Raw genomic sequence first — 13,982 nt, forward strand, 5'->3', positions numbered from 1 at the left:
ATCTCTGCATGTTCTCCTCTGACCCCCATCTGAAACCCCGCACAGGAGAGCAATCAGGATTATCCAGAAAGTTTTGCCGCACGCTCCCAGGTATCCACTGACTGCCTTGAGGCAAACACAACGCTGCCTCCACTCACAAAATTTCTGTCTCATTCCAAAGAGATATTAGATTTTTAAGAAAGCTGAGGCTACTCATGGCTGTTTTGTTGGGTTCTTTCAACCAGCTCCAAGTTCCTCGACTATTTTAATACCAGCGTTTACTGTGTACATACACATACACGTATCATGGAACTGTAGGGCATAATCAAAACCAGACTTATTTCTGCAAATGTTAATATCTTGACATTCATATACTACTTCTTTAAAAAAGCAGGCTACCAGCAGCTTTGAAGCAGGTAAACACCAAGTATTCCTTCCTCTCCAACTGCTTTGTTTTTTCCTACGGGCCACAGAGATGGAGCTCAGTATCTTTACCATTTCAGTCACCAATTAAGCTCTCTGCAAACTAAATAGTACTATTTTCTCACTGAAGCTCCCCTCTTTTCTCAGGAAATCCTCATTTCTGTCAATTATCATTAGCTCACTTAAAAAGGAGGGCACAGCATGAATTCAAACAGAAGTTAGAAGTTCACCCAGTTACGCTTCAAAATTTAGTTTCCACGAAGCTGCAAACCTCAGTTTACTACACAAAGGTACCTAATAAATCATTCAGCAGACATAACTACACTTCTTCCCTAAAACCTACCCTTTCCTACCCATAAAACTTGGCACTAAAAAGCTATTTGAACACTTACTTCTGCCGTACATCAGAGAACGGCGCATTTTCCTTTGAAGAAAGAGGACTCCATCAAGCTGTAAATAGCAGCCTCCTAAAAGAAGCTGAAAGGCTGCTGAAAAGGACGCGGAGCGTACCCTGCAGCAAGGACTGCTGTAGGAAAACTCATGCCACGGAGAATGCCGTTCTGCCCAGTGGCAAGCAAATTCAGGAACAACAAAGTCAAACGCCTGCGACAGCAGATTATGCAACACTTGTGAACAAAAGTGGCCCTACACGCTCCATACCCACCAAAACCCGCAGGAAAACTCAACCCTGTGAAATCTGCAGTCCAAACCATCTCAGACCGTCTCTCTCTAATTTGTTGTACACACAACGAAGACACAAGAGCAATGTAGGAAGAAGAACAGTTTTGTATTTTTCAGAAATTCTTAAAACCTGTCACTGAGATGGTTTCGAGAAAATGTAATGTTCTAAAGGAAAACAATGACACAGAGGAAAAATGCATGAGGGAGTGAGGATGACACAGCACACGTTATGCAGACGCGTGGAAACATGAAAAGCAGTATTAGACAACTCAAGCATCATGCAGAAAATAAGAGAACTGAACAATATTTTTTTTTCTTTTTTAAGAGGGAAGTAATAGCATTCAAGTCCTGGCCGGTCAGTCAAGGTGAATACCAACAGGAGAGCGAAACAAATCAACCACAGAATATGCCACCCACAGAAGATCAGAAATCTAAACTAGGAAGTACCATGACGGATCCAACTAAGCAAATTATAAAAGAAATACAAGGAAATAGATAAAGCTACAAGTCTGGGTTATTTCTTTCAGTAACACATCTCATTGTGTTTAAAGAAAAGTTACCAGAAACATTAAAAAAGAAAGAAGCTTTACTAAACCGTTTAAGCAGGCAGGAAGGAGTTCCAGATCTTTCAAGAAGGGACTGAAAACATCCCAAAGTGGCCTGGAGAGCTCCAGCTTGCCTTGGACAGCCTCGCACGCTGCCGGTCCCATAAAGCATCAGCTTGTGGGGCAGGAGGAAAGAGAGGGGGATGTGCCAGATACATAAAGCAGGTGGTTAACAGTATTTGCCAGCTACGATTTCTTTACTATAGTACTGTTCCGATTTGATAAAACGAGGACTTAAGTGTCCCACACAAAAGGTGGAGGCTACTTTCCATAGCAAACTGCTCCTCCTGCTACAGAGATTCAGTTATATTTCACACTGCATCCTAAACCCTACCTGCTGGTAAGTCACACCCTTTGAATACACTGAAGAAAGGAGGAAGCAGAGCTTCTCAGAAAGCGATCTACAAGCCACTGAGGATGATAAAATGCAGCAATAAAAGCTTGGCTCGAGCGTCAAATTAGATCCTTACTTATACACCAAATATAGTGCTTGGAGAACATGCCTCAGAACATGGACGGCTTCCCAAAACGCTGAGCAGTGCTTTTGAAAACCGATGCTTTATGAATGACTAAAGCAAATCTAGTCATACAGCCTAAGACATCACAGCAGGACCTTAAAAAAAAAAGAAACAAAACCAAAAACAACTAACTAAGCAGTTTAAGACAATCTTCAATCCTTTTAAATACAATAAAAAGAACAATCTGTTAACATGTTTAGCAAAAAGGTAAAGTTAAAAAAGGAGAAACTTAACTAAATTTTAATGGGGAAAGAGTCGCTTAAGCATTTTATCAAAGGCTCTATTTTATCACAACCCCCGTGCAAAACAGGTTGATGATAGGAACGTGGCAAATCAGAAATACTCGGCAACTTCCCAACAGAGAATCTCAAAGCAGGTATACAAGATTACACTTGGATTAACAGGTAAAACGGGGTCTGGATTCAGGAAATAACAGACCAATCATTAGAGGCAAAAAATAACACAGAAAACAACAGGAAGAAAGAATGGACAGAAGGCAGTAATGATTAATCTAACAGCTTTCCAAAAATACACTGCATTACCTCATCACCAAGTACTTCTTACACAGCCTCCGTATTTAATACCATCTTGTAAGTGCTATGTGTAACGAACTTCAGAAAAATTTGCTTGTGTCTTGCAAAGTATCCTGTCAGGAAAATCTACCTGTCTGAAGCATCGGAGAGGGAACGCTACCTCCTACACAGACAGGAGAACATTTCTTGCAAAGTTATTTAAGCTGGTGCATTTGACAGTTCAGTTCACAGTCAGTTTGACTGTTCTGTGGTGAATTTAAATACACTGATTTTTCCTCTTTTCCACTGACACTGCAGCAAGAGATTTTAAAAAGAGCTGTCAAGGACAGAAGTGAATGACAGGACATCAGAGACACTTGATTTTTTGTAAATTTGCACTTCAGCGTTAGAAAAAAAAACCAGTATTTTGTTGCCACAAAGTACGACAAGTAAAAGGCATAGTAATGCCATTTTGATTCCTGGGTTTAGAACACTCAGCAAGTCCCTAAAACAACTGCTCCATTCAAGCCAGACCAGGACTGCGCTACTGAAGCTGGTAAAAACACAATTAAAATACCAGCAAGCAAAACAAAGTATAGGTTGTTTTATGAAGGTCAACATAGGAAACCCACCCAATCATTATTTGGGTTGAAATTATTTCTATCTGATCAAAAATCAGGTGTCTCAATTTTTCACAAAAGAGGAATTTACTAAAGCTTAATTAGCTCATTTGTTCTCTTTGTCACAAAGAAAGGAATTAAGACTTGTGATAAAGACAGCAAATCCAGGCATTATGAGTTCTTACCTGCAAGATGTTCTTCACTGAGGAAGGGATTAAGGTTTCACACATCAGCAGTGCCCAAATATCCCTAGGACACAAGCAATTAACTCTGAAGGGAAGCTACCCAATTCAAAGATTTAAAGATGAAGCGCAACGATAGACAACCAAAAACTCAAGCATGTGGAAAAGAAGCAACCTTCAAATAAAACTTCACTGGAATATGGGTAGCATCACAGGAGGTATGCAAGAACAACAAAAGGAACGGATTCCTGCCAAGGAACAGCTGTGAATTGGAGAAGGGAGAGCAGAGAAGAGAGGAGAGAAAAAGATGGAAGTGTCTTCAAAAAAAAAAAAAAAAAACCAACCAAACAAACAGAAGGAAGGTTGGGACAAGAAGCTACGGTCACAGCTGGACTTCAAGATGGATGGGAAAAGACAGAACAAAGCAAGAAAGACCATTTATGTTTGCAAGTGATATCCGAGCAACCAAAGTCAATGTTTAGAAGGGCAAGGCCAAAAAGGACCAAAAAGCTGCACCTAATCCTTAGCTTTCTCCTGAAGAAAAACAGAAAAAAATGCAAGAGAAGAGTGAACGAGTTCAATTCCAAGTCCTGCTTTTAAAAGTTTCAAAATACACTTACAAGGAAAAAAGCACTGTTACCTCCACGAGTTCACAGTGGGGGACTGCTTTTATAAACACGAAATTACCATCTCATACGCATGAATTCACTGTCTGCTGACTCAGGCTACACATCTGAAACGGGAAGCAAAGACTTGAATTGAACAGAACACGTCTGAGACGCACAATGCATTTTAATACATCCCACAAAACCGAGGATCACGTCCTGGAAGGCATACACCTACTAAGCTAAGTAAGAAATAAAAAGTCATGTCAAACTTATTAACAACCAATTTCAGCTGCACCGCTACACGTCTCTCCAGACAACCAGTCTCCAGCTCTCATTCCCTGCTTTTGAATGCCTTCCCCAAAATACTGACCCAGGCAGCAGCGCCCTGGGAAGGCATCTGACAGACCCACCTGCAGACCAGCCATCATGCTGGCTCTGGGAAATCATTTGAGAAATTAGAAAATGAACTTTGTGGTTACTTTTTCATTTTCTGCTTTAAACTGACCCAGAGAAGCTGCACACACATGGTTTTAGATAACCTAGTCAGAATGTACTGTAACTCTGGCGGGAAATTTATAGCATTCTGCTTAATTTGAAAATTCAGTGTATTTCATAGAATCATAGAACGGTTAGGGCTGGAAGGGACCTTCAAAGGCCATCCAGTCCAACCCCCATGCAAGGAGCAGGGACATCCCTGACTAGGTCAGGTTGCTCAGAGCCTCATCCAACCTGGCCTTGAACGTTTCCAGGGATGGGGCTTCCACCACCTCTCTGGGCAACCTGTTCCAGTGTTCTATAACTCGCATTGTAAAAAATTTTTTCCTAATATCCAATCTAAATCTACTCCCCTCTATTTTAAAACCATTACTCCTTGTCCTATCGCAACAGGCCCTACTAAACTAATTTGCCTTCCAGAAGAGGTAAACGCAACAGATGTCTTCCCCTGGAAGACAGCCCCTTGAAAACTTAAATGAAAAAAAATAATTTTCTTGTCCTTAGTTGTCTTGTACAGACTCCAAGAAGGACTTTCCTACTTTTTCACCCCCAACTCTTCCAGCGTCCATCACCTATGCAGACCTTCCCGCAGCACAGCATGGGCCTTCGCACCAGTACAAACACGGCCATCACCACCTCTCCGCAGTAACGTTCACGTATCACGCGGCAGGTGAAGCCACAGCACTGACTACTGCCACGGAAGCACTATCAAAGTGAAAGGGAAGGAACTGCCACGTTTGAAAAAAAAACACCACACAGAGCTGACAAAGCAAAGCACTGGACCCTGATAACCCCGAATCATGATTTTTATAGGCTAGAAAAATTTTTTCAAGCCCATGACAAGCGATTAAGTTATATCTGAAAACAGATATACAGCATTCGCCACTATCTCCCTCTCTGTGCACTTAAAAGACAAAAACCAAGCAGTTTGTTGTAGCTCAGCTCCAATAGGAAGTGGCTTAGTTTACAATGCTGAAAGCATCGCAAAGCGTATCCTGTGGTTTAGGCTGATTTGCGGGTCAAAGCCTTATTGATAGCTTTGGCAGCAGTATCTTCCTTACTGCTTACTATGGAAGCCTTAAAGTGGCATCATTAAATGCAGCTATTTACTTCTGTAAGAAAAACAGGCAGCTTCATTCTGCCAGCCTCAGGCACGAAAATATATTACTGCACTTCCAACTCTTAAGCCAGCTCTCGGTGGACAGACGCTTCTACTATTTTATCCCTTTTGATAAATAAAAGACTGCGTATCTCTCAGGACAGGCACAGCCCAAGATATAACTGTGACCCCTGGGCTGTCCCTGCCATCAAGACCTCCTGAATCCCAAGACCTGACAGAAAATTATCAAACGCTTTTGACACCTTTTCAAGCTTAAAAACCAAGCCACCTCACACATGCAGTGATCCTCCCCTGAGAGAGATCCCTGTTCCACCACTGCTCTCCTCTGACAAACATAAACAGCTTCACTAGCATTGCTAACACAAAGAGAGAAGGACAAACAGGGGAAAACAATTGTGACATAAAAGCAAACAATTAGGAAGCAATTAAGAGCGGACATCACTGTGATGGAGTAAACACAACTTTCACGCTGAACAATGCCTTTCTTGTATGTTTTATTTTTTTTCCATCCCAAACTAATGCTTCTATATTGAGGCAGAGGCATCTAAGAACATTTAAAAGCACCAGGCGACTGACTCGACTGCCAGTTTGCACAGAGAAAGGAAGAAGCCTCTTTGTCATCTTTTGCCATGTCCAGACGCTCCTGCTGCTTCCATTATTCCAACACCATCCCTTATGTCACCGCGCAAGCACCAAGTAACTGAATTAGCAAAAAAAAATACTAAGCCCACTAAAAAGGAATTAATGGTTTTCTGCTGGTTTAGCTTCTTCAGTAAGCTCATCAGAAGGATGAGAAGTGAGCTTAACCCTGTCAGCGAGCTGCACCCTCGTAAACTGGTTTGGGTTTTTCAGGGAAGGTAAATGAGGAGGGAAGCAGAGTGACAAGCACTTTGAAAGGCCTTTTTCAACAGAGGTAGAGAATTGTAAAATTATTTGCACCACAGGCAGCACAAGGGGCACCACGAACACCTCTGTGTACATTTCTCATTGCCGTGGTTTCTGGAACCTTCTTCTTCCTTGGTGCTCCCTTCCTTGAAAGCAAGACCAGCTGCCAGCTGAGGGGCAAATCTTTTGACAGCAGGCACTTGAAAAGAGGAATTAAACACAGAGTTAACACTACAAGGGAAGCAACACGCTTCAACAACATTAAACACAAATTTCAGGGAAAAGGATATATTTATACAGCCAATCATTCAATCAATCACAGAATCATTCAGGTTGGAAAAGGCCCTTAAGATCACTGAGTACAACTGTTAACAGAACACTACTGATGAAAGCTATAAGCAGCTTAAAAAAAAAAAAAAAAAAAAACAACTTTCTGCAAAGTTCACTGTCAGAGCTGATTCCATATAAGCTCTACCTCTAAAGGAATCCTTTTGCTTTCCTCCAAACTCAAACTTACTGTCACCAAGACTTAAAAAAGAAATAATATTGAAAAAGGTGGCAATAACTTCGCAGTTCTCTCTCCGATTTACTCATAGGCAAACTCCAGAGACTTTCCATTCCCGGTACTATTAAAAGAGAAAGAAACTGAAGGCATCACAAATCTATTTCCAATTTCTATAAAGCTTGTAAATGCCTATACATTGACCTTCAATGACTGAAAATCCAGTTTAGAAGTGCCTAACAGCCTTCTGTGGGAGCCCTTGGGAAGGAGGAGATCAATACCGCATCTCCAACTTCTAACTACGGAAGGAGCACTCCCACTGCACAGACTGCCCATTTTAAAAACAGCTTTTATTTGGCAAGTAGCAGCAATCCAGCATCTAGGAAAGCTGAGGAAGGGGAAACAACAAAACAGCCGTGATGTTCTGCAAGTGGAGGAACAGACTGGGAAATCAGGAAGGCCACCACACTTGGCAATCCAGACACAATGACACCAACTCTGATTTCGGTATTGCTCTGCAAGAGATGTAAGGGGGGAAAAAAATAAAAATTATGTCCCACTGCACCTTCTACACCTATACATACACAGAAACTATTATTTTAATTAAATTAAAAAAATAAAAATGAACCCATGTGCACCATCAGAAGAAGGTGCCTGGCTCCGCCACGCTGCACAATAAGACAGAGAGGAGCACATCCTAAACACAAACCCTGATTTGGTTTACAAGTTACCTTAGCATTGATGCACAACCATATGCGCCCCAAACAACAGCTACTCGTCCTCACCCTTACTCGCTGTTTCCATCATCTTCCAGTCTTCCAAAGTCTCATCAGTTACGAATACTTACATTAATTTCATTCTAAAAAAACTAGATGCTGGAATTTTCTGAGAGGGATTTACTAATACATACATGGCTTCCTCTTTTTTTTTTTTTTTAAAAAAAAAGACAATTTCACAACTTCAGTAATAACACTGAATTGTTTCATTTTAGAAATAAGTGGTTTTCATCTAGCTTCTTTTTTACGTAAGTTTTGCCAGCGTAGGATAACACAAGGATGTTACCATATGGCACGCCTACCAGAACTATCTTTAATTTTTTTCCTTGGAGATGTAAGCTCAAGTACCTGCAACTATGCTGTAATTTCCTTTTAGAGAGAACTTCGCAAACTGTACCTTTTTGGAACTGCAGCTGTTTTCTAGTCCAATTCCCATTTTTAATTTTTTTTAAAGACTCAAGATAACCTATTCAACCATCAGAGAGGTTTTTAAAGCCTTTTCAGAAAGGAAGAAACAGATCAGAAAGAGAAAACAGCAGCGCTGAAAATAACAATTGCTGTCAAAACCCAGTTGTATTAATTCAGTGACTCGTCTCACAACACAGTCTTTTTATAATGTTACCCATAATGAGAGAAGACAATGGTTTCCCTTGATTTTTTTTTTTTTTTGTCCCCCCATGTAGCTTTATATGCCACTGGCCCTAGCAACAGCGAAGAATAGCAATGGATTTGTCAGCGGACAAGGACCGCGCAACCGGCCTGCGAAGGGGGCCCCGAGCACCCTGCGTTACCCGAGCACAATCGCCCTGTTATTTGACAGCGAGCGCAGGCAGCGCAGGGCTCCCGATACCGTACTTGGAGCGTCAGATATCGTACTTGGAGCGTCAAACCGACACACTGCAGCCAACTGACCACAAACCTGCGCGACAGGTTCGCCGCCACTCAGAAAACGTTTCTAGCCTAAGCGCACAAGGACAACCTTCATCCGCCGCATCTTCATCGGGAGTTTAAAGTTGTGAGTCAGTTCACAAAAAGACAACAGTATCACCGACGCAGGGACAACAGCACGGACAAACAATCGGCTTTGCTACCTCCATACCAAGGAAACTGGCGGTGAAAAAGGAGGTGAAAAATTACTGCAAAAAACGATGTGAAAAGTCCTGTGAAAACGTGGGGAGTTTGCAGCTCAAAATACAAATTTGCACTGCTAAATCTGTTAAAGTGTAAAGATATCCAACCACTATCTTTGAATAACTCTATCAAATTATATGTGAAATTCAAGTTTGACAAAAAGTGATGCGAGCTTTCTGGACTCTTAAAAAAGAAAAACAACTTGCCAGTAACACAGAAAGTTTCCCTGGTCTCCCTGAGACCTACCAGGCATATTTTAAAATTATTTTTCTGAAATCCATTTCTAGACTGCAGATGAGGATACTAGGTGCCATGTAGCACACTGCCAACAACAGCTGAGAGAGCTCTGCCAACATTTCTAGCTTTGCCATGCAATAACTTCAGTTCCCATTTCTCTATCTCCTCCAGCAGGACTGCTTGAAACAATGGAGATGGGGGTTAAGGTTTGCTTTCCTACCTTTCAGAAGGGTCTGGAAAAAGAAGCAGGCATCTCATTATTGCCTGTGACAGAGGGTGGAGGGTTTCATGCTTTTCCATTACCAGTTAGCCGAATGCCACAGAGAGGGAGGCTCTCTAATTTGCAAACCAGACTCCCAGGACACCACCGTACTCGAAATCCTGTCGTCCCCCCGCCTTCTCCATCGCAGCAGCTGAGAATTATGAAGGAGGGGGACAGCTGGGCTTCTCATTAGGAGCACGGTGCCTGAATCCACGGACAGCCATGTGTACCCACCTCCCATTTGCAGCTTCCACCCCACAGCTCAGAATCTCTCTTGGGGCAGGGCAGCACAAACGCAGTGACACGCAAGCTGGTTTGGTGCGGCAGAGTTAAACGATAAAAGCAACGGAGAGATTTAGAAGGGAGCCAGCGTCAGTGTTACGTGTCTCCACGAGAACACAACTTACTAGAACACCCCAGTTCCTGAGATAAAGTATCTTCTCTAAAAGCAGGCTACATATACATCTGCTGCTTATCAATATACGCCTTGAACAGCCGTCAGATACTACGGCAACGGTCCCACAGACCGCTCGCACGTAACTGCGAGAGCACTCAGCGGGGAGAAGGCTTTAATGCAGCTCGGCTCTGCAAGGGCGCCTTTTTCAGCTGCTCGGATTTCCCTTCTTTCCCCAGAGCACATCTTCACTTTAATTAATAGGTCACTGAACCGGTTTATGTTAATTGTCAGAAGTACCTCGTCTTTGCTCCCAAGGGGAGGGGACCGGAGTTCATCCAGCTGCTGTCTACGAAGCAAAACTTGCCCAACGTCAGGTTTTGCGCACACCTGAATTGTCACCGCAGCCAAGAGCTGCCTCCTGACGGGGGCCGCGCACCCCGCGGGCGCTCGGCTGCGCGGTCCCGCGTCAGCCCCGCACCAGCCCCGCGCAGCCACCACCTGAACCTGGAACCGGCTTCCCAACGCCGCCGCTCGCCCAAAGGCCGCCCGGTCTGAACGCACCTACCGCACAGAGCGCTACGGGCAGCAACTTCTGCCCGCGCTGTCCTGGCTACGAGTGAAAAAAAAACACTATTTAAAAAAAAAAAAAATAAATTTTTAAAAAAGGGAGACGCCAGCAGATGGCTGTTTTTCCCCCTGAAGGCTGCTCTCCCCTTTCCAGCGACACCCGCCGAGGGCTGGCAATGCGGGGAAGGTCTCCCCTGAGCCCCGGTGAAACGCCTCGCGTGGATTTATCCACTCACGCGTGGCTGCTTTCTTTTTTTTTTTTTTCTTTAAATTCACGTCCCCGGCCGATAAGGAAGGTGGAAACCCCGCTCCCCTGGGGGAACTGCCGCCCTCCAAACGCCCTCCCGGGCCGGCCCCGAGCCGCCGTTAACTCCCCGCTCCCGCGGCTGAGGGTGGAGGGGGGGGCGGCCGGTACAACCGGTAGCGAGGCCGGGCCCCACACCCCGCGGGAGCGGGGCACAAAGGGAGAGAGCGGGACGGAGCAGAGCGAGACGTGCGGGACGGGCCGCCCCGCTCCCTCAGGGCGGCGGCCGCGTCCCCTCGGCGGGCTGCCTTGCCTTGCCCTGCCCGGCGGGACGGGGCGGAGGAGGAGGAGGAGGAGGAGGAAGGGAGACCCACGGAAGGCCAGAGAAGGGGCAGCCGCCCCGACCCCTGCGCGGTTACTCACAACAAGAAGCTCATGGCGGCGGAGGGGGAGCAGGGACCGCTGGGCTGCCCGGGTTCGGCGCGGCTCGGCTGGGCTCGGCGCTGCTCGGCTCCCAATGGCAGCGGCGGCGAAGGGCGGGCGTGTGCGGGGAGAGCGCCGCGGGGCGGGGACAACGGCCCCGCCGCCTCCCGCCATGGCCCCCCAGCAGGCCCCGCGGCCCGGGCCGCCGCTCCGCCCGCCTGGCCTCGGGCAGGGCAGGCGTCCGGTCGCAAAACCCTCCGACACCTTGGTCTTCCCTGGAAAGAAGTAGCACCCAGTCCCTCCAAATACCCGCTTCTGCGCCGGACACCGCCATTTCGCACCCTGCTACAGCACAGGGATCCCTGGAAGCATTTCCCCCCAGGCCTGCGCGACCCAAAGGGAACAAAGAGCAGGGCACGGCCTCCTCGGGTAAAACTCCAGGCCGCGGTGTCCCGGCTGGCGCTGGGTAACCCGCAGAAACGCTTCTGACAGCCTTTAGGTAGTGCTGGCAGTGAAATCCCTGCGGTCGCCTGCCAGATGTCACAGGGGAACGATGAAAAAGGCCCGAGCAGGAGTGCGGCCCGCCAGCGTTCATCCCTGTGCTACCCCAAACCACCTCCTATGGAGCAAGCCTGAGGGGCGCAAGAACAGAGCGGGTTGCTTCACTTGAGCAAGTCACGCGAGGGACTCAAAACGCGTTACAATTTCATTATTTACGCCTCCTTAGGACATCTGTCCCCGTTCTTCAGGTACGTGACAAAGGGGGATCAGGTACCCCACCCACAGATAACCACCACGGTCATCAAAAGAATAGGAAAATCTTAACCGCAGCACTTCTGCCCTGCTCACTCGACAGTCTGACTCTTTTTAAAGGAAATGTGTCAAAATGGCTTCTAGTATTTCAACACTAATGTTTGATTTCTCAGCAATTTTTAACTAGGGCCAGCAGTCAGCTAAGACAGGACACACCTCAGAAGTGAAGATACGGGCAGCTGCAAACTACTGAGGTAAAAAAAAAGATCCAATTTTTCTTACAAATCCTTGGGGACAGGACAGGCAGCACGACTCCCAGAGATTCCTTCCTGCCCCACAAGGATTCTGCAAGTGCTGGCAACCCCTCAAAGCCCAGGCTCCTGCAGGTAGGCCAGAGGAAAAACCGACGACTTTCAGGTTCATTATCGGGCAAATCCGGTACATTGAAACATGCTACAGTCCCACAGAGCACTACATTTTTGTACGGGACATAAGGGGTTTCGGCTATAAAGCCTTACGCAGCAACATTGCTTCTCTCATGTTTTGAAATGCTGAAACTGCATTTTCTACTTTTCCCGCTCTGTCCTTCAGACCAAGTCAGAATGCCAGGTCAGTGCATTCCTAAGTAAATTAAAATTACACTACTGTTTTTAGGACATTTTTAAAATCGAGAGCATTACTGAGTAGCAAAGGTGTAATTAAAAAGCACTTAATGACGTTAGCAATTTTCCTTGTTATTTAGTAACAAGGCTGTGTTAGAAAAAGCAGGCATGAAAAGGGTCTCGGGGCACTTTCTGACAGACACTGTCAGACTAAGTTGGCCACGTAAATCAAACTCAAAAAAAGTACTGCTGATCTTTCTGGCACATTCATGTTGGGACACAAATAACGTCCGTTCTCTGTTCCCACCCATACGCTTCCGTCTACCTGCAGCGTGTTTTGTTTTAGTGGCAAGTTAAATGTCTGCGACCGCAGCAGTCAGTAGGAACTACTTGACCTGGGCGGCTGTCAGAAGAAAGGGTTACGTAATGTGTACATTTTATGTCTCACGTTAATATCAGTCTCTTCGGGGTGGCTAAGGGTCACACGAAGCGCTCGCTTCAGACGCTGCCGATGGAAGGGACTGGCAGCACGCTGCAGTCTTACGTAAGAGTCGAACCGCTCGGTTGCTCCAGGAAAGGCACAGTGAATGCACCCGTGGCCTCACGTCTGTCATTTCAGTTTATCCATTACACCGCACAGCTTCAGAGAATTACTCTGAAAGGGCCCTCGAGCTGACAAAGTGCTTTGGTCCTGAACTAAAGTTTCCAGCTTTTGCGGCGCAGATCGGTAAACACAGAAAATTCCGGCTGAAAAAAGTTCCGAAAATTAAGATCACAAAATTTAATATGTATGTTACTGGGAATACAAAAAAAGGAAACAATTTTTTTTTTAAATGTAAATACTAAGCTCTGTAAACGTTCTCCCCACATTCCAGATTAAACTCATAGCATCCACCCATTTTTTAACTGGAGACTCGTTTGTGCGTTTAAGGTGAGGGGCTTGATCTGTGAACAAGCAATACCTAGGAGACTCAGGATATAAACCTAGTGAAGCATTTCGGTATAAATACCAGATCCAACCTGTGGTATGTACTTGTAATTATGCTCTACAAATAACGTGCAACGCAGGAAGGAATTACAGGAGCTATGAGGTTATTATACACTGCTCCTGAGAGTCACCGTGATTCTGGAGCGGGGATAATCCAACTCCACAGCCTTGTTATTGCTGGACTGCAGAGCAAAAAACAAATCTGGCCCTCTCTTGCCTTCAGTGTTGTTGTGCTGCTGAGATACGTGTCGTTCCTGCTACAGGGTTCACATACTTTAGTAAAAATGTCTCAGAAATAAATTATTTGTGTAGGACCTGCTCCACAAATCCCAACAGTATTTACGGTGTGGACACTGTCTACCGGGGGTTCATCCTACTTGAATTTCTCCATGAAAAATATTTTTTCCTTTCTGTTTTCCAGCCTTGGTGTGCTCTCTCAGGCTAAGCACACTATCTCCTGCTGAATGCTGAG

The 13,982-nt window shown here is 45.3% G+C and overlaps 1 protein-coding gene across 2 annotated transcripts in view; it reads right to left on the reverse strand.

Moving 5' to 3' along the window:
• MOB1B (MOB kinase activator 1B) overlaps positions 1 to 11,374 on the reverse strand; it is a 35,022-nt gene extending 23,648 nt beyond the window's left edge. Inside the window, exon 1 of one of the 2 annotated variants that reach the window (XM_086746495.1) lies at positions 11,168 to 11,374. In XM_086746495.1, the coding sequence (XP_086602621.1) occupies positions 11,168 to 11,181 (14 nt within the window). In that variant the 5' untranslated portion in view covers positions 11,182 to 11,374. Of the gene's footprint in view, positions 1 to 3,523; positions 3,542 to 11,167 lie in introns of those variants that run through there. The other variant, XM_086746496.1, reaches the window with a different exon arrangement.
• Positions 11,375 to 13,982: the final 2,608 nt, after the last annotated feature.

Source organism: Chlamydotis macqueenii, chromosome 4 (genome assembly GCF_036417535.1).
Source record: "Chlamydotis macqueenii isolate bChlMac1 chromosome 4, bChlMac1.mat, whole genome shotgun sequence".
NCBI classification, from domain to species: Eukaryota; Metazoa; Chordata; class Aves; order Otidiformes; family Otididae; genus Chlamydotis; species Chlamydotis macqueenii.